General features: G+C 38.3%; 1 protein-coding gene across 1 annotated transcript; it reads left to right on the forward strand.

The window, feature by feature from the left end:
- The first annotated feature begins 179 nt into the window (after positions 1–179).
- Positions 180–16,822, forward strand: LOC134803358 (suppressor of cytokine signaling 7-like). Its single transcript, XM_063776157.1, has 12 exons — positions 180–478; positions 3,816–3,888; positions 5,121–5,214; positions 6,724–6,828; positions 7,789–7,859; positions 9,039–9,102; positions 9,388–9,472; positions 10,398–10,511; positions 11,205–11,319; positions 11,711–11,889; positions 13,319–13,436; positions 13,602–16,822. The coding sequence occupies exons 2-12, from the start codon at positions 3,864–3,866 to the stop codon at positions 13,715–13,717; spliced, it is 1,086 nt and encodes a 361-aa protein (XP_063632227.1). The 5' UTR covers positions 180–478; positions 3,816–3,863; the 3' UTR covers positions 13,718–16,822.
- Positions 16,823–21,312: the final 4,490 nt, after the last annotated feature.

Genomic DNA, 21,312 nt, shown 5'->3' on the forward strand with positions numbered 1-21,312 from the left:
TCGTCGTCAAATGTTTTTGTGTAATGAAATTTATTCATCATTGGAGAATTACAACTCTTATCTTATTTTAATTGTAAAAATACATCAATCATGTGAATTTCCTTACTTTTTCTATCAAAATTAAATTGCATATAGTTTTAGTTTTTCTTAAGCTGCAGATAATGAACTGTAGCGTTTCAAGGAACGTAACATACCAAAAATGTCAGATGTAGCAGTCACAAAACTGCGTATTTCTATTTTGAGTGTATGATTATAAATATTTGTGAATTTGTGATGTAAATAATATCAGTAATGGTGTTAGTTGCAAGGATATAACAATTTTTTTCTAGTAATTGTATGGCATAGTGTACCTTAAAATGGACTATTTATATTATAAGAAGAAACGAGCGACTAATACTACCACCGAATTAATTAATAAGTCATATTAATTAATAATTTCGAATACGACGTGTCTTCAGATCGTCCCGTTTTATTAGAGGTAAGTAAATAAAAGATTAATGAATTCTTTCGAGTTTAGTAATCGTGCTAAGTACTTAAAATCAAGATGGCGGCCACACATTTCTTTGATTTGTTTATCTATTTATAGTCTAATTTTGGACTTTTATTACGGTTTGTGTGACATTTGCGCACGCTAAAATATGTTTTTATATAGTTTGGAGCACAAAGGAAGCTTCTGTAGTCATATGTCAGAGGTCATTGAACTTGTTCAAACTTGTATTTTGTTGAAAAAAGTTGGTCTGCAACTGATGAGACATTTTCTACTAACTTTTACTGTTTAACAAAATTACATACAGCAGCCGTGGTACATATACCTATATAATTACATCATTAAATGAAATTAGAACATATAATAATGTCAACAATTTATTCATTAAAACCTGTAGACCTGTTCTAGTCTTGTTAGGTTGCAACAACAGTTGCATGTAATATCAGTGAAATGTATACCAATAAGAGATCCATCAATTTATCACTACAGACCGAGATGCAGGTATAGTAAAGTTGGGTCAAACTCAAAACCATGTTCAGGTCTTTCCTGTGAACATACCCAAAAGTTAAGGTCTATAAAGGTTAATTTTCTTATTTAACCCTTATCCACATGAAAGGGTAGCCCTTTTATTTGGATAAGTATGATGAAATCATTACATAAATGCCCAAAGCTGTTAACCATTGGGCACAGGAGAGAAAACATTACAGTTCGGATGAACACACAAGTTATCGCTCCTATGGGACACATTTTTTCAGTAACATTTTAAAACTTTTTTGATGTAAAGTAAAGTATAGCACAACTGTAGCCACAATAGCAATTCACACACATAAATCAAAACCGGCCAAGTGCGAGTCAGACTCGCGCACGAAGGGTTCCGTACCATTACGCAAAAAACTGCAAAAATATCATGTTTGTTTTATCCCAAGACAATTTATGCGCTTTTGAACAAATTTATAACTCGAATTTAATTTGTACTTGTACAAATACGCGGGGACTTTACGAGGGTATGGGAGCCGCAACAGAAATACATCATCTGTGAAAATTTCAACTATCACGGTTCATGAGATACAGCCTGGTGACAGACAGACCGACGGACAGACGGACAGTGGATTCTTAGTAATTGGGTACCGTTTTTACCCTTTGGGTATGGAACCCTAATAATGAGTGTGTGTGTGGCAGATTGCTTGTTAACAAAGATGAGTCAGTATTTAACCCATTTTGGTTAGTTGCCACAGCCAAACAGTTAATTAATACATGGGCAACTCTCCAATTAACTAAGAGAATAATTTGAGTCATTGTTGACTCATTAGTTCATGCAACTTTATCCTGCCTTTTAAGCATTTGACCCAATTGGCGCGAAGCCAAAGAGAACTATTATGGTTTTAGTTAAGTATAAAAGGAAATAAACTATGTATGTTTTTTTAATATGGAATATTACATGAAACTCTGCGTAGGTGGCGCTACTACCACGATCCATCACAATCTGGGGGTCTACCGCGAAAGAAGAAAATCCAAATTTCGTTATCTAACCTCTCTATCACTCTTGCATATTCGAGTGATAAAGAGGCAGATAACTAAATTTCGATTTTCGCGTTTCCCGGTAGGCCCTTGTTAACAAACTGCCTTGATGCATCAATGTCATATTTTATGGTCTGTGAAAACTTGTCAAAACAGTTTAAGGCACAGTATGTATAAGTTACTCTATGGTTTACTAGTTAGCTTAGTGCTGCACTCCAGTGGCAGAACATTGCAGTAATACACCCTATTGTTACATAGTATTAAACTGTAGAGTCCGCATTGCTAAGCTGATTTAGATGAATTAGAGGCCAAGTATTTTTTTCTAAAAGAGAGTTCCATAAATGTATGAATCTTTTATCTACTTGGACGAGGAAAGAAAAAAGAATGATATTTTACAATTGTTAATTCCTAAGCTTGTTGTTACAAGAATAGGAAGAGGTAAATGGATGCAAACAGCAAAAGAAAGAAACAAATGGCTACGGAAGCAAAAGCTATGGAGGAGGCCTACATCAAAGGACGAGTTGAAGTTGAAAGTTATGAAACCTACTTAATATATTCCTACTATGTACTAATAACTGGTACATAGTAGATTCAGAAGACGGTACAATATCCAAACCATTCAGTTTTGAAAAAGGAGTTCGTCAAGGCTGTATCCTATCGCCCATCCTATTCAATATATACGGTGAGTACATAGTGAGGCGTACATGCGATGGCTGGGGAGGAGGAATTGCCGTTGGTGGACGCAAAATTCACAATTTGCGTTATGCAGACGACACCACCTTACTAGCGTCAGATGAGATTGAGATGGCCACCTTATTGGATAGGATGGAACGCATAAGCGGAGAACTAGGGCTCTCTATAAATAGATCCAAGACGAAGATAATGGTCGTAAATCGCACAGGCAAGCTTGAGCTCACCGGAACACTTGACTTGGAGGTAGTTGACAACTTCACATACCTGGGCTCAAGCATTAGTAATAATGGCTCTTGCGAAGCTGAGGTGCGACGTCGAATCGGGATGGCAAAAGGAGCTATGGCGCAGCTACAAAAGATATGGAAGGACAGGAGCATCACCCTGAAAACCAAGACCAACCTTGTGCGCACTTTGGTGTTCTCCATATTCTTATATGGCGCAGAGACGTGGACCTTAAAGAAAGCCGACCGTGACCGCATTGATGCTTTTGAGATGTGGTGCTGGCGCAGGATGCTGGGGATTCCCTGGACAGCACATCGCACCAACGTATCGATTCTTCAGGAGCTCAAGATCCAGACGAGGCTTTCTACCACCTGCCTGCGAAGGATTCTGGAGTACTTCGGACACATAGCCAGGAAAAGCAGCGATAATCTCGAAAAATTAGTGGTCACTGGCAAAGTGGAAGGAAACAGACCTAGGGGCAGAAGCCCGATACGTTGGACTGACCAGGTTCGCACCACCCTTGACACCACCGTACACGACGCTCTTCACGAGGCAGCAGATAGAAGTGTGTGGCGCCGAGTGGTCCACACAAAACTATTTCGACGAGATGGTCACGACCCTCAGCATTGAGGAAACCGACGCGAGGAGGAGGAGTAGATTCAGAGCTCACTGTGTCCCACTGCTGGGCAAAGGCGGGAGGCCCTCTTCTTCCACTCGTCTCTGTTTAGTGCTTTATCTGGCCAGCCTCTCAAGAAATCCAAGTTATCCCGCCATCGCCGACGAGGCCAGCCGGCCAATTACAATTCCAAAGCTAACTTTCCTTTATTACATAACCTTTCAGCTTTATTACTTTCTACCCTATGTTGATTTTAAAATGTATTAATTTAATTTTCAGATGATAGTTCGCTGGCCGAACCCCCCATCGTGAAAATAGGACAGAACCATGGGACAACAAACATCAAGGAAGAGTATGTCCTATAGTTTTTTTTAGCATTAGAAAAAAGGTAAACAATCTTGTAAGGTTATTTAATAGAAAAACACTTTTTTAAAAATAAGTCACGGCAAATATGTAACCATTAAGAATCGAATACGATCATTTATATTCTTCTGCTTTCATAAGTAATAGTTACTGATTTTTAAAAAGCGTTTTTCAATTAAGTTATATCAAGATCGCTTACCTTCTTTGTAATGCTAAATAAAAACGAACTATAACTATCTTATTACCTATACTGTAACCATTTTTTAGGGTTCCGTACCCAAGGGGTAAAAACGGGACCCTATTACTAAGACTCCACTGTCCGTCTGTCTGTCACCAGGCTATACAGCTGTAAAGTAAAATCTACCCTCAACTGGAGGACTCAACTTAAGGAGCCATTTGAGGGTAGATTTTGTTTACTTTTATTTAAATACCTAAAGATAGAGTATAGCATGGTATAATAATATACTCCGCCTGGTACTCCATTCCGAGGTTCGCGTATGACCTAACTGACACGCGCCTACGTCATCATGCTGTTTACAGGTTCTCAAACTTTGAAATGTGGGAGAATTGTAACCAACGGTGAAAATTATTTTAACGGCATTAATTTTAAGTTATTCATGTAGAAACATAGTAAAATAAAACAAATGTAATGTATTAAATTAAACTTTATTTATCTATACAAGACAAATGTTTAAAAAACTAATTCACAGTTACACATTAATTACCAAGCTTACGACGTGAAAAGTTTGGAAAACACTGCGACTGCTGACACTGAGCGAGAAGGAAATAACAATTAACACGCGTTCGACAAGGATGTCGGTCAGGGCATGAAGTTATCTAGATCCGAATTGTCAAATGTCCACAGCGCTATCCTGTGTTGCCAGTAGTATAAACAGAATTACCCGAAAGTCTGAAATTTCTTTCGTGAATCGGAAGATATTGCTAACGAGTAATTAAAAATGACGTGTTATTGTAAAATTTAAGCTAAAATACATATAAATGAAAATTATAAAATTATAAAGAAATATTTTAACTTATTAACCATAGGTATAATGTACCCATGTAACATGTTATGTTGAAATAAAGTGGCAATGTTATTGTGACGTAATCGCGTGTCACTCTGGGAATGGAAGACCATGTTTTATTAGACCATGGAGTATAGTTAAATATGACATTTGCGGATTACTGGATCTTTCTAATATTTATGTATTGTTTTTTTAGGCGGCGAGTGCTCTTGCGGCTGCGGCTTCGAGCGACGGCGGTACGCGGAGTCCCCGAGCAGCGTGCAGAGATACGTCAGCGCTGTCACTGACAGGTATAGTGTGAATCAAGCGATCTGAGCTAGTTTACTCAAAGAGTCTCAAGAATACAATACCATTGAGTGGTAAACCACAAATTAGAATAATCCCCTCGTAGTAAAAGTAGATTTTAATCGCCTTGAAATGTTAGTATAGATTAATGACTCTATTTCTTTAAACAATAGACTACAAAATACACTAACTAAATAATGGCTAACCCAAATTTTTTTTGCATTTAACAACCATCGACACCTGTCGTGGCTAAGGTGCATGTGACTTTCCAAAAGATTGAATATGATATTATCTTTTTAGACCATTTTAACCCCATTCAACAAGAAATAAGGTTTAGAATTCAATATACATGCAATGTACTTCTAATGTGGAGTGTAGACTGTAGCTTTTCGTGATGGGGGTTCGTTGGGAGAAGCGTAGAAACTCGCCGCTGGAACGCGCTGGCCGCTGTGCTGTCTCGAAGTCCGCTATACCTCCATTTACCGGTATATGTGTTGTGTGAAATGAAAACACATATATTTGATTTATTTACTTGGAGAGTGTTCAGGCTGGTATGAGTGAAGCTCTCTTGATGTCTCTGATATCTCTGAATAAGCCACGAAACGGCTCTGGCTTATATAGTAAAACACAAGGCCGTTTGGTACCTTCTTCAACTAGTGGGTGTATCATGCAGAGTCAGTAATGTATATTTTTGCCAATCTCGTTAATTATAAGCACGTATGAAAGGAGCACGAATCCTAGACTTATAAATAGGTACAATATTAAGCACGTATGAAAGGAGCATGAATCCTAGACTTATAACTAGATATAAAACATTCCACGCAATTCATTTGACATAATATACGAGCACAAAGTAAAACATGATATACAAAAGTAAAAATAGCAACCTAAACGTAAAGACTAATTTAACACATACATGAACCCTAATAGCTATTTACGACATCTAACTTATTTTGTAAGTTTTGTGTTTGGCGCGGCGTCGAAAAGGTTAATATACCCCCACACACAGCCCAGCCCAGCACACAGTGGCTAACGTTGGCCCATGCCAAGCCACTGCTAGGAGCGACTATGAGAACACCACAGACCACGCTACGCCACGATTCCTTTGAAGTGTCAAAAAATCGACAACTTTCCGATTGTCGCTGGTTTGTCATGGACCATCCTTGACCACTGTGTACTGGGCCTTTAGTTAGATGCGGATTCGCACGCCACCCCGATGTGCGACTTGTGCGAGTGCGAAATAACAATGAATATATTTGGAGTAAAGGCCCCTGTACACAATGGGCCAGCGCCGGCCAGTCCAAGGGACGCAGCCATGCGGTAGAATGAGATAGCAATATCACTTGCTCCCTCTAAAGCATAAATGCGTCCCCCAGACTGGCCCATTGTGTACAGGGGCCTTAAGAGAGGAGTGTGGAGGAAACATTTAGCATTCGACTCAATTTTGAAGATTAGCCATTATAGTAGAAATTTGACAATTTAAAAGACAATGAACGCTATATATTTGGTTACAGATGGTCAACCCGCGAGTGCTCGTGCCGGCGGCGCGGCCGGCGGCCGGCGTGCGTGTGCACCGCGTACCGCCGCGTCAGCGTCGCCGACGCCATCGCCGACGACCGGTAACTACTACTCCCCCCTCTCTTTGCCCCCCACCCCCCCCCCCCCCACCCCTATTGGTGATATTTGGTGATTTTAACGCAACCACCTCCCCTGCCACAAGATCGTGCCGCCACGTCAGCGTGGCCGACGCCATCGCCGACGACCGGTAACTTCACTACTCTACCACAGATTCGAAAGGGTCATTGCGTCAGTTTGCCGCCCAGTGCCTGTTTCCGTCCACTTGGCGTAGTTGCTACGGAATTGCGTATGATTACTCAAATGTTACTAACAAACCTTGTTTGCCGGACTATATAATAGTTCAATACCTCCGAATTTGCTAGAGTTACCACCTTTACCAACCAGAACTAATGGAACAAGGGAAACGTTTGAAAGACTAACGCGACTATGGGGTTGGCAACTGTCAAAGGTTTGCATAGATGGCGCCATCATAGCTAGCCCCTTTTTCTATGAGATTTGGCTTAAAGAGCCGGCATCCAGGGCATTAAAAAAACAAAAATTTGACACAATTCTAGGGATTGACAGGGCAAGCTATGATGGCGCCATCTACTAAAAACTTCCACCGGCCAACCCCATTGTCTTTAAATCTTACTTACTCCGTTGGCTCAGCGACCCAAAATGAGAATTGGCCTCCGACACAAGACAGCGCCACTTTTCTCGGTCCTGTGCGACCTCTCGCCAATTGCTGACTCGAAGTTCGCGCAGGTCCGCCTCCACCATGTCGCACCAGCGATATCTGGGGCGTCCGATAGGACGGCCCTGGTATGCTCTTTTCACGTTCCGATCTTCATCCATTCTCTCAAGGTGGCCCAACCAACGGAGTCTGTGAGCTTTAATCTCTCCCATGATGTTAGGTTCAGCCACTAGGTCTTCGATCTCACGGTTCCTAAGGAGTGATCAGCTTCCGTCCGGTCTTGTCTTTAATTCTAGCAATATTTTATTAAATAAAACTATTTCTGCAGATTGGCGGCAGTCATAACGCTCGGGGCTAGGGATCTACGCAGAGAGCTGGATACCATAGTCTTAAACAGAGGTATGTCAATTAAACCTAAGTTAGTCACACAGATTAATATACCTAGTGTTTTTAAATAAATTAATAAAAGTTTCTACCAAGTTTTACAGTTGCGACACAGAATAAATAATAGTACTAGGTACAGAAGACTCACTCTCTAACAAAACGCGTCTGTTACGATCAGGACAGATATGGCCGCTAGGTGGCGACAGCGCCACGCGCGGCTTATGGCTAGCCACCAAAATTGGTGTGGAACGGATGTACTTGTAGCTACCTGTTGCAAAGCGACGAAATCGCGGAGTGAGCCACGCCTGGTTGCGAATTTATATATGGGACCTAAAAAAGGTCATATAATATTAGCATACGTCGTTATCGCGGGAGCAAAAACAAGCCTGTCAAAGAATACATCTAACAGAACGTCTGTTTTGTAAAAGTGGAATATACTGCCTACACATTTAAACCTCTAAGATGTTCTATCTATCTAGCATAAAGTTTTCACTTGAAAAGCTAATCTCGTATTTCACCTTGTAAACGTATATACCTACCAATGTATTCAATTATTTATATCAGTATTTACTTCTGAAAGTATTTTATGTGATTTTAGTAACAGATGACCAAAATGTTTATCTAAATTCGATTCTGCTACATTTTGAACTGAGGTACTTTGAGGTACATAAAAACGTTACTCGATAGGAATGTCACTTCTGTTATTATTTATTTGTCATAATCTATCACTACTGTCAAATCGTTGTTGCCCCCGCGATAACGACGTATGAATATTAGTAACGCTCAGGTGCCTAAGGGCTATCCATAAATTACGTCATTTCAAATTAGGGGGGGGGGGGGGGGTCTGGACATTGGATGATGGTAGCATGACGTAGGAGGAAACGGGGTCATTCGAAGCATGATTTTTAGATAATTTCAGGGGGGGGGGGGGTCAAAAAATCGTCAAAAAACGATGACGTAATTTATGGACAGCCCCCTAGTACTTTCAGGGCCCACTCCATATTTTGGGGTCGTCCATTAATTACATGTCCCCCCTTGTCACACTTTTTCATGGAAAAAAGATATGTCGTTAATACGTACTGTCACACTTGGCATGACCCCCCTCCCCCTGTGACGTAATAGATGGACTGACCCTTTTAATTTTTTTTTATTTAATAGTTATTTGTATCTTTAATTTTGTTACATATTTTCCAGAAGGCGACAATCCGACGGACAACTCTACTGCGGAGGTTTATGTTCTCTCAGTGGCTCCCAGGTCGTAAGTATCATAATATTCTACATATGTGACGTTATCTATGAAAAGGGACCTTATTGTCGATGGCGCTTACGTCATTATTAACGATGCTCCGATATAAATACAATGCCGCGCGACGCTGTGCGGTGTAAGCGCCCTCGCAACGCTCAAGATCCCATTTTTCGGACCACTCGCTACGCTCGTGGTGCAATTTTCGAATCTTTCGCTTGCTCGGGTATCAATATTAGCACGAGCGGTTAAACAACAACTTTGCCTTGTAAAACAAATAACTATTGTATGCTTTTGCAGTGATTCCGAGTCATCACAAGACGGCAGAAGGAGCGAGCTCACACAAGCCAGTGATGGCTCCATACGGTTACACCCACACTTCCAGGTAGGATACCTGTTTTATCTGTTTTCATCATCATCATCAGCCAACCCTCGTCCACTGCTGGACATAGGCCTCTCCTATTGCACGCCATTGAGCACGATTTGCGGCAACTCTGATCCAGCTCTTGCCAGCCGCCTTGCGAAGGTCATCGCTCCATCTAGTCTGAGGGCGTCCTACGCTACGTTTGTTTTGGATTAGGGTAATTTGCCAGTAACTGGCCACTTTTAGTAACTGGCCACCCCAAACCGAAAATGAATTATATTTAGCTATAAATAGAAAGCATTTTTGTATAAGGTGGCCAGTTATTGAAACCTTATACTAAAATGAATTCTGTTTATAGGTGAATAGAGTTAATTTCTAGTTTAGGGTGGCCAGTTACTAAAAGTGGCCAGTTACTGGCGAATGACCCTATATCACAGAATAAATAATAGTACTAGGTACAGAAGATTCACTCTCTAACAAAACGCGTCTGCTACGATCAGGACGGATATGGCCGCTAGGTGGCGACAGCGCCACGCGCGGCCTATGGCTAGCCACCAAAATTGGTGTCGAACGGATGTACTTTTAGCTACCTGTAGCAAAGCGACGAAATCGCGGAGTGAGCCACGCCTGGTGTTGTCTTTTATAGGGTATTTTCCTACTAGTCAAATCAGTTACTTTTTTTGGAACTGTCAAAACGATTTGCTAATATGGAATTTATATGAAACATTACATCGTGACGTCACGGTCAACTCACTTACTTTTTATATTTCTATCCAATTTGTTAAATAGAACTTGTGTTTAAAAATAACTCATATTCGTGTTTTTCTAATAATTATCTGGTACTTTATTTCATGCATGATGTAAAATAATTTATTTTAAATACAGTATAGCACCCTAAGTATTTGGGTGTATACATACAGGGTTCCTGATAATGTGTATGTCCTAGGTGGTATGCGGCGGCGAGTTGCGCGCACTGCTGCTCCGTGCTCCGCTGGCGGGCGGCCTCCCTCCGGGGCCGCACGGCGCGCAACACCCTATACCTGCTAAAGTCCACACGCAGGTAACTAACGATCACATTACAATACAGGTTATGAGAGGAATCTATGGATTTACGACGCCATTCTTTCACTATGTCGGAATCTTCAAATAATTCACTTCAATATAAAATAATATCTAGGTCTTATCTCTGGGAAAACGCGCATTCTTTATACACGTAAAAACTCGAAAATGCGTGTTTTCCCAGGGATAAGACCTAGCTAGATCGATTTTTCGCCCCCGTAAACCCCCAACATATTTAGCAAATCTCATCGAAATCGTTAGAGCCGTTTTCGAGATCTCCGAAATATAAACAAGAATTTCTCGTTTAAAGGTATAAAACAAATCACAAGAATAAAACGATATAAAAAAACAACCTCTATTTCTAAAGATCTATTTAATAAACTGAAATAAATGTCATATACTAAGAAAAAGTGACCAAAGCCTCCAGGGCCCCAGTTTATAATTTATATAGTAGTGTTTCTACTTGAAATAAAAACAAATTAAAATATTTTCTGAAAATAATTTAATTTGTTCTAATACTTCTAATAGTATCTATTTAATCCATTCATCCCATCCCATCTATGTTTTAAGGTAGTTCCCTCTGCCAACAAACTATCCTGCAGTTTGGCAGATGAAAAAATCTGTAAAAAAATAGGGTTTATTTCATCTGAATAAATAATTTTACTTATTTTTTTTTTTTTAATAATTTTCTCAGGTGGACTACATACATTGCCTAGTACCCGACCTACAACAGATCACAGCCTGTTCGTTCTACTGGGGCAAGATGGACCGCTACGAGGCAGAACGACTACTGGACAATAAGCCTGAAGGTATGTCGACACTTATGCCATTATTTACAAACTAAAGTAAGATGTTTAACCTTTTGAACGCCGCAGACGGCAATTGACGTCAACTCAAAATCGTGACAACGACGCCAAAGACGGCATTTGATGTCGATCGTTTTTGATGAAAATCTACTGAAAAACACCCCACTTTTAGGTTGGCATTATTTATTCACAAAACTAAATTTTACCCCCGTGGCGTAATTGGCATGGCAAATGGATTCGTCGTTTGGCGTGCAAAAGGTTAATCGTAGGGGCTCTATTGTTTCCCAAAATGTTTTAAGTCACTCATGATGTTTGTACGAATTTTCGTTAAGTTACAGTCACATAAACATATAAAAAATGCAATACAAAAGATGTATTTTTACCATTTTCACAGGCACATTCCTCCTCCGCGACTCTGCGCAGGAAGACCACCTGTTCTCTGTGTCGTTCCGCAAATATGGCCGCTCGCTTCACGCCAGGATCGAGCACTACCAGCACCGCTTCAGCTTCGACTCCCACGACCCGGCCGTGTTCGCCGCTCCCACGGTCACGAGGCTCATAGAGCACTACAAGGTAAGATACGAGGGTCGCACTGAAATATTCGGGAATGGGACACTTAGAAATAACATAATAGAAACAGGCATATAATTTATAAAAATGTAACTCTTTATAAAACTTTTAAGGTATATTCCATTTGGTTGTCATTTGTATTTAAGAATTACTGGCAATTTGAAAATTGTATGTCGAACATTATTTGAATTTTTGGCCAAGTGATTTTTCGGATCATATTTTTAAACGGTTTTCAATATGCCCTCAGCGAACAAATAAAAGTTACAATGGGCTTCTGTTATTTTTTTATGAACTAGAGTTCATCGTACGCTCGTTTGCAGTTAAAATTAAATATGAAAGTCACTTTCATTTTATCCCATGGGTGATCTTAAAGAAGCATGTCATTCCAAAGCGACGTCAAAAATTAAAATCGCATTTGTGCTGTTAATTAAAAAGACTGCCAAAAAAGTTGCATATCGGCAGATTTCGACATTCCTAAATATTCATATGACAACAGTAAAAAAATCTTTTATATATATATATATGTAAAAAAAACTTCAATTCCGTTGGCTACTCCACGAATTTCATACAAAACCACTAAGGCCCCAAAATCGCCATACAAAAAGGACTTTGGGATTATGAGCCGTGTGCATTACAGAATGATTACTTTCAAAAGAAAATTTATATGCGTGGTCAGTTTGAGTTTAAGTATGTATTAAAATAAAGATTGACCGTCTAGATGCGACAGTTTTCTCTATTCCCGACATTTTCAGTGCAACCCTCGTATATGTTGTACAAATATAAACATTAAAAAAGAAAAAAAAAAAGAAGAAAAAGGTCCAAAAGTTGAACCTTGTGAAACTCCAAAACAATAGTAAGCGAAAAGGTCCTATAACTGAACCCTGTGGAACTCGCATCACTAGGAAGAGAAAGGGTCCCAAAATTGCCCCATGTGGTACTCTATGAGCTTTGCAGTCGTGCAGCTTTCTCGGTGTCGTTCCGCAAATATGGCCCATCGTTGCACGGTAAGATATTAACCGAACTGTTGTACAAATATAGAGAGGAGGAAGAAAAAAGGTCCCAAAGATGAACCCTGTGGTACTCCTCAAGCTTTACAGTAGTATTATTAGCTTCAGATCAGTTTACCAGCACATTCTGATTTTTTTTGTTTGAAGCAAAACTAAACAAGGTCTGGAGCTACAGTCGGTTGAGCCTAATGCTTCAGCTTGGGTAGTTGTATCATGTTCTACGCAGTCAAATGCCTTTGAATGATCGCAGTATACCGACGCTGTTAACTGTTAACACTGTTCGTCGCTTTTACTGTCACTCGTCTATCTTATATCATTCAAATATTCGGTATTCGGCCAAATTCACTATTCGGCGCATCTCTAAATATTTAACATTCTATTTACAATCTTTTCGGTTATTTCTAAATTGATATGTTCCCCACCAGGACCCGGCGTGCGTGATGTTCTTCGAGCCGATGCTGACGGCGCCGCTCCCCCGCAGCAGCCCCTTCAGCCTGCAGCAGCTCGCCCGCGCCGTCATCGTCTCGCACACCAGCTACGACGGTCAGTATTCATAGCTATATTAACCCAAAGAAGTACAGTCGCTATTAGATATACAAGGCGTTTTTTGAACAACTAGCCATATTGTGCGAGGTGATTAGGTAGGCCATACTGAACAACTTTTTCTATGGGAACAACTCCGATATCACAATTTTTTTTTGTTTCCAGGCGTAGAAAAGCTGCCCCTCCCGCCGCGCATGCGCGCGTACCTAAAGGAGTACCACTACAGACAACGCGTGCGCGTGCGACGCCTCGAGCCTGAACTGTTCCCCCACCTATCCTAGCGTCACCCCTTCTACTGGTGAATACTATATTCATCTAGCATTCACATAATTTATTACCTAAAAGGATACATGAAAACATTCAACTACTGTATGTACCCATACACTAGGAACCCTCTAGACGGAGTTTAGAGCAATTATTTCATGAAACCGATGCTGCCAGAAATACAGGGGGGCGAGGTGAGCGAGTCCCGTGTCGTGATTGGTCCGTTCAAGGACACGGGCGTCACACAAAGACACTTTGACTCGAAAACGGAGTGAAACTACCGTATATTTGTGGCAGAGGGAGTAGCGCTACTATGCTCAGTCTGGAGGATGTCTTGTCTGCGTATGTACCATATGAGTTGAGTCGAAATTCGGCTTTTTATTCGAACACCTACTCGTACATATTTATCTATCGTTCGACTAATTATCTATTAAAAAAAACGACTACTATAGTTCGTTTTTTTCTAGCATTAGAAAAAAGGTAAATAATCTTGATGTGTATTTTAATTGAAAAACCCGTTTTTAAAATAAGTCACGGCAAATATGTAACAATTATGAATCTAATACGATCATTTATATTCTGATCTCATATGTAATATGTACTGATTTTTCAAAAGCGTTTTCAATTAAAAGACATGTCAAGATCGCTTACCTTCTTTCTAATGCTAAAAAAACGAACAATAATTACTATTACCACCTTATACTAAAATGAATTCTGTTTATAGGTGAATATAATTCATTTTTAGTTTAGGGTGGCCAGTGACTGGTGGCGAATTACCCTACCATTGATACATTTACAATATTTCAAATGAATCCGGGAACATCCTGGAGTATACAATTTAGAGCCTTATAGTTAAGCAATAAGGTACTAAATTGTACACATAATTGCAGATATAATAAAATAACGGAATTATATCATTATAGTCTAAAAACGTCACATAACGTAAAAAAAACTGAAATTTTACCTCGTGAAGTTTTTTAACAAAATTCGTTTCTAGTTTGGACCTCATTTATAACTAAGCTTAGAGCATAATAGTAACTGGAGACGTCATGGCTGTCATTTTCTGTACAAAACAGTCTGCCAATAGGGAATATTAGGCAAAGCTCTGCGTAGGTAGCATCACTAGCACATACAGTAAACAACCCTCATTGACATCATCAATGACACATCATGCGTCACTTGGTCAATCACATGGCTTACCGTGAAACACGACAATCGAAAGTTCGGTTTCTGTCTCTCTATCACTCTTGCTTAATTCGATCGATAGAGAGGCATATAAATTTCGATTTTCGCGTTTCTCGGTAGGCCACCTGTAAACCGCCTTGGTGCATCAATGTCATAGTGAAAACTTGTCAAAAAACTGTTTAAGGCCTAGTATGTACAAGTTACTCTATGGTTTACTAAACAAATTAGTGCTGCACTCTGGCGGCAGAACATTGCAGTAATATTCCCTATTTTTGCGGAGAGGGGACGTCAAATGTATTGCTATTTCTACATGATTTGTACGTAACGTACAAATAGCCATGTCAGTCCATACAAAAGTTTGCACAATTGTGCAAGGATTTCGGCAGAGGGTTAAGCTCTTAAAGGCGACTCCAGTTATTAAATGCTCTAAGTAACTAAAGCATTAGGGTGTCAGAAATTATGCAAAATTGAACCCTATCACTTTGAAATATAGTTTCAAATCAGATGGAAAATATATTCCCTCCGCCTTATAAAGGCAGCAAAATTTTTAAATTGTAACAAACTAATTTTTAGTTATTTTCGCATAATTTCAACGATAGTTCCATAATGGGACAGAATACGAAATGTATGTATGTCTGTACGATACGAATGACGATATCTCTTGAACTCTCGAGTGTATGTCGAATCGATAATAGATGAAAAGTATTTGATATTGTAAATATTGTTTAATTATTGGATAAGTGATAATAATTAGGTTTAAAGAGACTTTAAACAATAGTTAAGTGTTAAACTCTGTATCTTTAGGTACTTAAATAAAAGTACACAACTAATTTGTAAATTTTCGGGTAGTTATAACATTTATTGATTAACCAACCAAATACAAAACCACCTGGATCTGTCACTGAACGAACTGACTTTAACCTACATTATTTGATCGTGTAATGTTTTCATCTACCCTCAACTGGCTTAAGAAGCCATTTGAGGGTAGATTTTGTTTACTCTTTTTAAATACCTAAAGATACATAATATAACGTAGGACGTTTGGATGATTTGAAACTACCCAAATATTTATACTACCCATTTCTAAGTGATCATGGTCTAATAAAACATGGTCTTCTATTCCCAGAGTGACACAGGCCTACGTCACAATAACATGGCCGCTATATATAGCTCTATCGCATATTATCATATAGCGCTGTCGCATGATGACGTAGGCTTGTGTCAGTCAGGTGACCTAGAAAAGACGGGAATAGAGTACCAGGCGGAGTATATTATTATACCATGTAAGTGATTATTTTTTCTTAATAAATGAAATTGTCGTAGTAACAACATTTTAGGTATTTATCAAATATTTACTACAGTGACGAAAAAGCGTTCCTAAAAGGATTAGTAACACAGTATGGACGTATGCGACTCCATGGGTGTAACGTGCGCGTTGCTAACCTTTTATAACGTATTTGAGTATTCACAGAAAATAGCTGATATAAACAAATTTTGTTCGGCGTCTCTCTAAACCTTATTTTTTTGTTTATTTTAAGAAACGGAAATAATGTAATATAAATATAAGATTAATTTTATATTCTTGTATAGAAAAATATATCTACTTAATGGCTGGTTTTTAATTTAATTCCAATCAAAGGGTATACTTTGGAAACCAGTTTTTTTTTCTTTATAATAATCATGGTTTGCGGCATTTTTAGTTATTTATTAGTTAATAAAATGCCTTTACTTGACATAAACTATAGTCTGTATCTTTAGGTAATTAAATAAAAGTAAACAATTTGTAAATTTTCGGGTTATTCCCACTAGTTACCACCAAGTTGTTACCAGTGGTAACTACTGGGAATTTTTTTCCCACCTTTTACCACTGGTAACTACTGGGAATAAAAATTCCCAGTAGTTACCACCAACTCGGTTTAGTGGTAACTACTGGGAATTTTTATTCCCAGTAGTTACCACCAAAATTTTGTTAGAGTTAAATACTAATAAAAACACTATAAATAGTGTAGTATAAATATATAGAGTAATTTAATAAATAACTATAAGTCGATTAGTGTTTTAGTAAACTCGCTTAAAAGTGACCAAAAATATTGAAACAGTTTAACCGGTACTAGTACAAAAACTATGATATATGTACTTAAGGATAAATTTAATAATCCATTTAGATGATTTTTCAAGTGATTTAATTAGGTTATTCAAAATAACTCTATTTATACTATTCATACCTACTGTTTTTATTAGTATTTAACTCTAACAAAGTTTTGGTGGTAACTACTGGGAATAAAAATGCCCAGTAGTTACCACTAAACCGAGTTGGTGGTAACTACTGGGAATTTTTATTCCCAGTAGTTACCAGTGGTAAAAGGTGGGAAAAAAATTCCCAGTAGTTACCACTGGTAAAAACTTGGTGGTAACTAGTGGGAATAACCCAAATTTTCGGGTAGTTATAACATTTATTGGTTAACCAACCAAATACAAAACCGCCTGGATCTGTCACTGAACGACCTGACTTTAACCTACATTAGGTATTTGATCGTGTAATGTTTTCATCTACCCTCAACTGGGTTAAGGAGCCATTTGAGGGTAGATTTTGTTTACTTTTATTTAAATACCTAAAGATACAGAGTTCTATTAATATAAGTTATACATTATTTAATAGTAGTTGGGTATATTGTATATTTACTATGTAAAAGTGGCTATAGCTTATGTCAAGTATGGACATTTCTATGTTACTTTCTTTTAGTATTATAATCAACGTTTAATATACCTGGTCAAGCAAATCTTGTCAGTAGCAAAAGTCGGCAAATTTGAAAAATCGCGGGTTAGCATCACTGTTCGAATAATTCCAAAATCGCGTGTCATCTGTGTTTTATCTGTGGAATGTGGATCGTGAATGACAGCCATCTTGTTTGTTTACATTCTGAATCGATGCTATTTCAAGAGAAATTTCTGCTGTCACCATTAAATAACAATATATTAAATAAGATTGTGCATGAACTTAAGCAAAGTCAATGTGCCTACAATGTACAATCATGCTCGTTGAAATATTTGTAAAATTTGAGGTTATGATAATGACATGTTTTGGTTTGATGTACACTGCTGCTTTTCTTAGCACAATACTGATTATTGAGTGTTGCCCTACTTTACTTTGCTGTACATTGCTACTGACATACTTTGCTTGACAGACTATACAACTGGCGCTTTTTTGATACATTATCTGTCACTTAATTGTTAAGTGCGAGTGAGACAGGTGATGGCAGTCAGTTGTAATAAAGTCCATCTAAGCAAACTCTGCACGCAGAGACAAAGTGCGGAAGTACCACTGTAAAGCTGCCTTTCCACTGAGGGGACGTACCGAAATCAACCAATAACATTGGTTCTCTTCTCCGCTCCGCTGAATTGTGCTCCGCGCAAACATTGGGGAGACACTCGTCCTTTCGGGCAAACTCGGCTCCATTCGGCTCAGCATTGCTCCGAGCAATTATTAGGGTTGGCATCACTTAGGTCCTTTTGCGTGCACGACCACAGATAAGATAAAAACTTGAATTTTGACAACCCTAAATAGAGATGGTGCCATATATTAGAAAGGGGCAGCATGATTCGACCCGGAATCGCTGCCAAATTTTGTAGGAAGTGTCCTTTCTGTATGGTAGTACTATTATTCATTCTGTGCTATTGGTTGATCCCTGCACGTCTCTCTCCGCTCAGTGGAAAAGCAGCCTAAACGTAATACTTTCATAACAATTTGATGTGGTGGTGCTTCCACACTCGCTTGCCAACACAGTGCCGAGTTAGCTTGGTCCGATTAGCTCTATTTTAGTTTTTTCACCATATTTATTACTGAACTGTGATGATTATCGTATCATACATCACATTATATAATAGGCCTAAATTCATATATAATGTCTACCGAAAAAAATAAGTTATAAGGTATATATGTATATCAAAGAGAATTTGAAATATAGAGTTGCTGTGGTAAATTTTGTAGTTACAGTACATTTATTGTCATCTTGCGACAGATGATTAAAACAGAACGCCATTTGACTTTGATCATACAATACAAAAATACAAAATTCTTTATTTCTTTTATATAATTATTCTTTCACTGATGATATGTGTTAACTTGTTAAATATTAATATTAACGCCATCTACTCGAAAGTAGGCTGAAGGTTATGGCGCCATCGCTCGAAAATATTGCACCATACCTTTGGCCTAGTGTCGAGTATATGGCGTTAATATTTAATAAGTTAACACATAATCAATGAAAGAATAAGGATCAAAGTCAAATGGCGTTCTAACAGTTTTATGTTTTGTCACAAGATGGCAGTTAATTTCCAGTGGCTACATAATTTACTTTGACAATCCGTCTCTATACACTCTATTCTCTTTGGGTATATGTTAAAAACCTTAACCCTTTGAACGTCGTGCGCGGCGCGTCATCCTGAACCTTGCCGGAATGCACGAAGTAGGGTGGTTGAAAAAACCTTTTTTTTAATAGGGAATATTACGCGAAACTCTGCGTAGGGGGCGCTACTACCACTATCCATCACAATCTGGGGGTCTATCGCGAAACAAGAAAATCGAAATTTAGTTATCTAACCTCTCTATCACTCTGGCATATTCGAGCGATAAAGAGGCAGATAACTAAATTTCGATTTTCGCGTTTCCCGGTAGGCCCTTGTTAACCCGCCTTGATGCATGCTTCATGTCATGTCTGAGTAAACTTGTCAAAAAACAGTTTAAGGCACGGTATGTATAAGCACAGAATAACTAATAGTACTACCGTACAGAAAATTCACTCCGTCACAAAAGTCAGATTTAGGTATAAAATTATACCTATACTCGCCGCCTGCAACAAAATTGACACTTATAACCGCGCACGAACCGTGAATTTTCTTTGCGCGAGCGCCACGTGATACGACTATCTTGCGGTCGAGCGGCGCCTACTGCCATACGATTGCCGGCCCGTGCGGCGCGCCAGCCAAATGTACCTAAACTGCGTAGTGACACCCCCCTGGTATAAGTTACTCTATGGTTTACTAGCTAGCTTAGTGCTGCACTCTGGCGGCAGAACATTTCAGTAATACCCCCTATTTTCCGACGGGGCACCCCCTTATTTTGTTACACTTATTATGTTGATAAAATATAAGTTCTGTAACTTTATTTCAACTACAAGGGGGTACTCAACCACTTTGAAAATTTTCAATGTATGAAATCCAAAAAAGAGTATTTATGTTTTAGATTTTTATACAAGTACCTGTTTTCACACAATTTGTACGTATGTTTTGAAGTAGAAAAACATTTTTAAATATTTCTATTTTATAATAAATTTTCATATTTGATATTTTCGAATTTAACTTAAAACATTCATAACATAAAACATAAAAAAAAACATTATTATTTCTATAACTTATAAATCACATTTTCAAATAATGTGAAAACAAATACTTAAATAAAAATCTAAAAATTCTAAATAAGAATTTTATTTTTTTGGATTTCATACATTTTGAAAAAATTCAAAGTGTTTGAGCACCCCCCTGTAGTTTGAGATAAGATTACAAAACTCTGCGTATTTTATCAACATAACAAGTGTAACAAAATAAGGGGTTGCCGCTTCTTCCAGCTAGAGTTTGAATTTTTCCCATACAAAAGTGAACCACCCTAGTCTATATCTTTAGGTATTTAAAGAAAAGTAAACAATCAATTTGTAATTTTCGGGTAGTTATAACATTTATTGGTTAACCAACCAAATACAAAACCGCCTGGATCTGTCACTGAACGACCTTACACCTACATTATTTGATCGTGTAATGTTTTCATCTTCCCTCAACTGGCTTAAGGAGCCATTTGAGGGTAGATTTTGTTTACTTTTATTTAAGTACCTAAAGATACAGACATATATATAGCACGAAGGTTGAAATTGGGCTGAAGCCGCGCGCGTCAGTTCACGTCTTTCGCGGTCAAGGGTGAAACGTTGAATAGGTACGAGGCAGGCAATCCTCTTACAGCATATAAAAAAATTATGAGCGAAATAAAAAACAAATGTAAAAATTAATTGCATAGTTCATATATTATTCTCAAAAGCCTTTTATATGTTCCTCGTATTGATATTTGCCTAAAAAAAGTATATAAGTCAGTATATTTACTATGAAGTTTTGGTGCGTATATTTTTGCCTTTTCATTTGGTCTCTAATAATAGTAATAATTGTACATTACATATTGTATAGGTATGTATAGATTAATTGTATATGTATAGGTTGTGCCCATTTACTGTAGAAATTATGCTAAGTAGCAAAATGCTTCAAGATATTGTGGCAGAATGTTTCTGTTTATTATGAGGTGACTAGGTTGTTAAACAATTGACAGCCAGTTGCCACAAAAAGTCGTATATCGCCATCTACTTGAGCTGTTATTATTGTAGCAACA

Source organism: Cydia splendana, chromosome 26 (genome assembly GCF_910591565.1).
Source record: "Cydia splendana chromosome 26, ilCydSple1.2, whole genome shotgun sequence".
Classification (NCBI taxonomy): Eukaryota; Metazoa; Arthropoda; class Insecta; order Lepidoptera; family Tortricidae; genus Cydia; species Cydia splendana.

Coding starts and splice junctions, on each gene's coding strand:
- LOC134803358 (XM_063776157.1), top strand. CDS start 3,864: ATGGGACAACAAACATCAAGGAAGA. Junction 5,215..6,723: donor GTCAGCGCTGTCACTGACAG/GTATAGTGTGAA, acceptor ATTTGGTTACAG/ATGGTCAACCCGCGAGTGCT. Junction 7,860..9,038: donor TACCATAGTCTTAAACAGAG/GTATGTCAATTA, acceptor CATATTTTCCAG/AAGGCGACAATCCGACGGAC.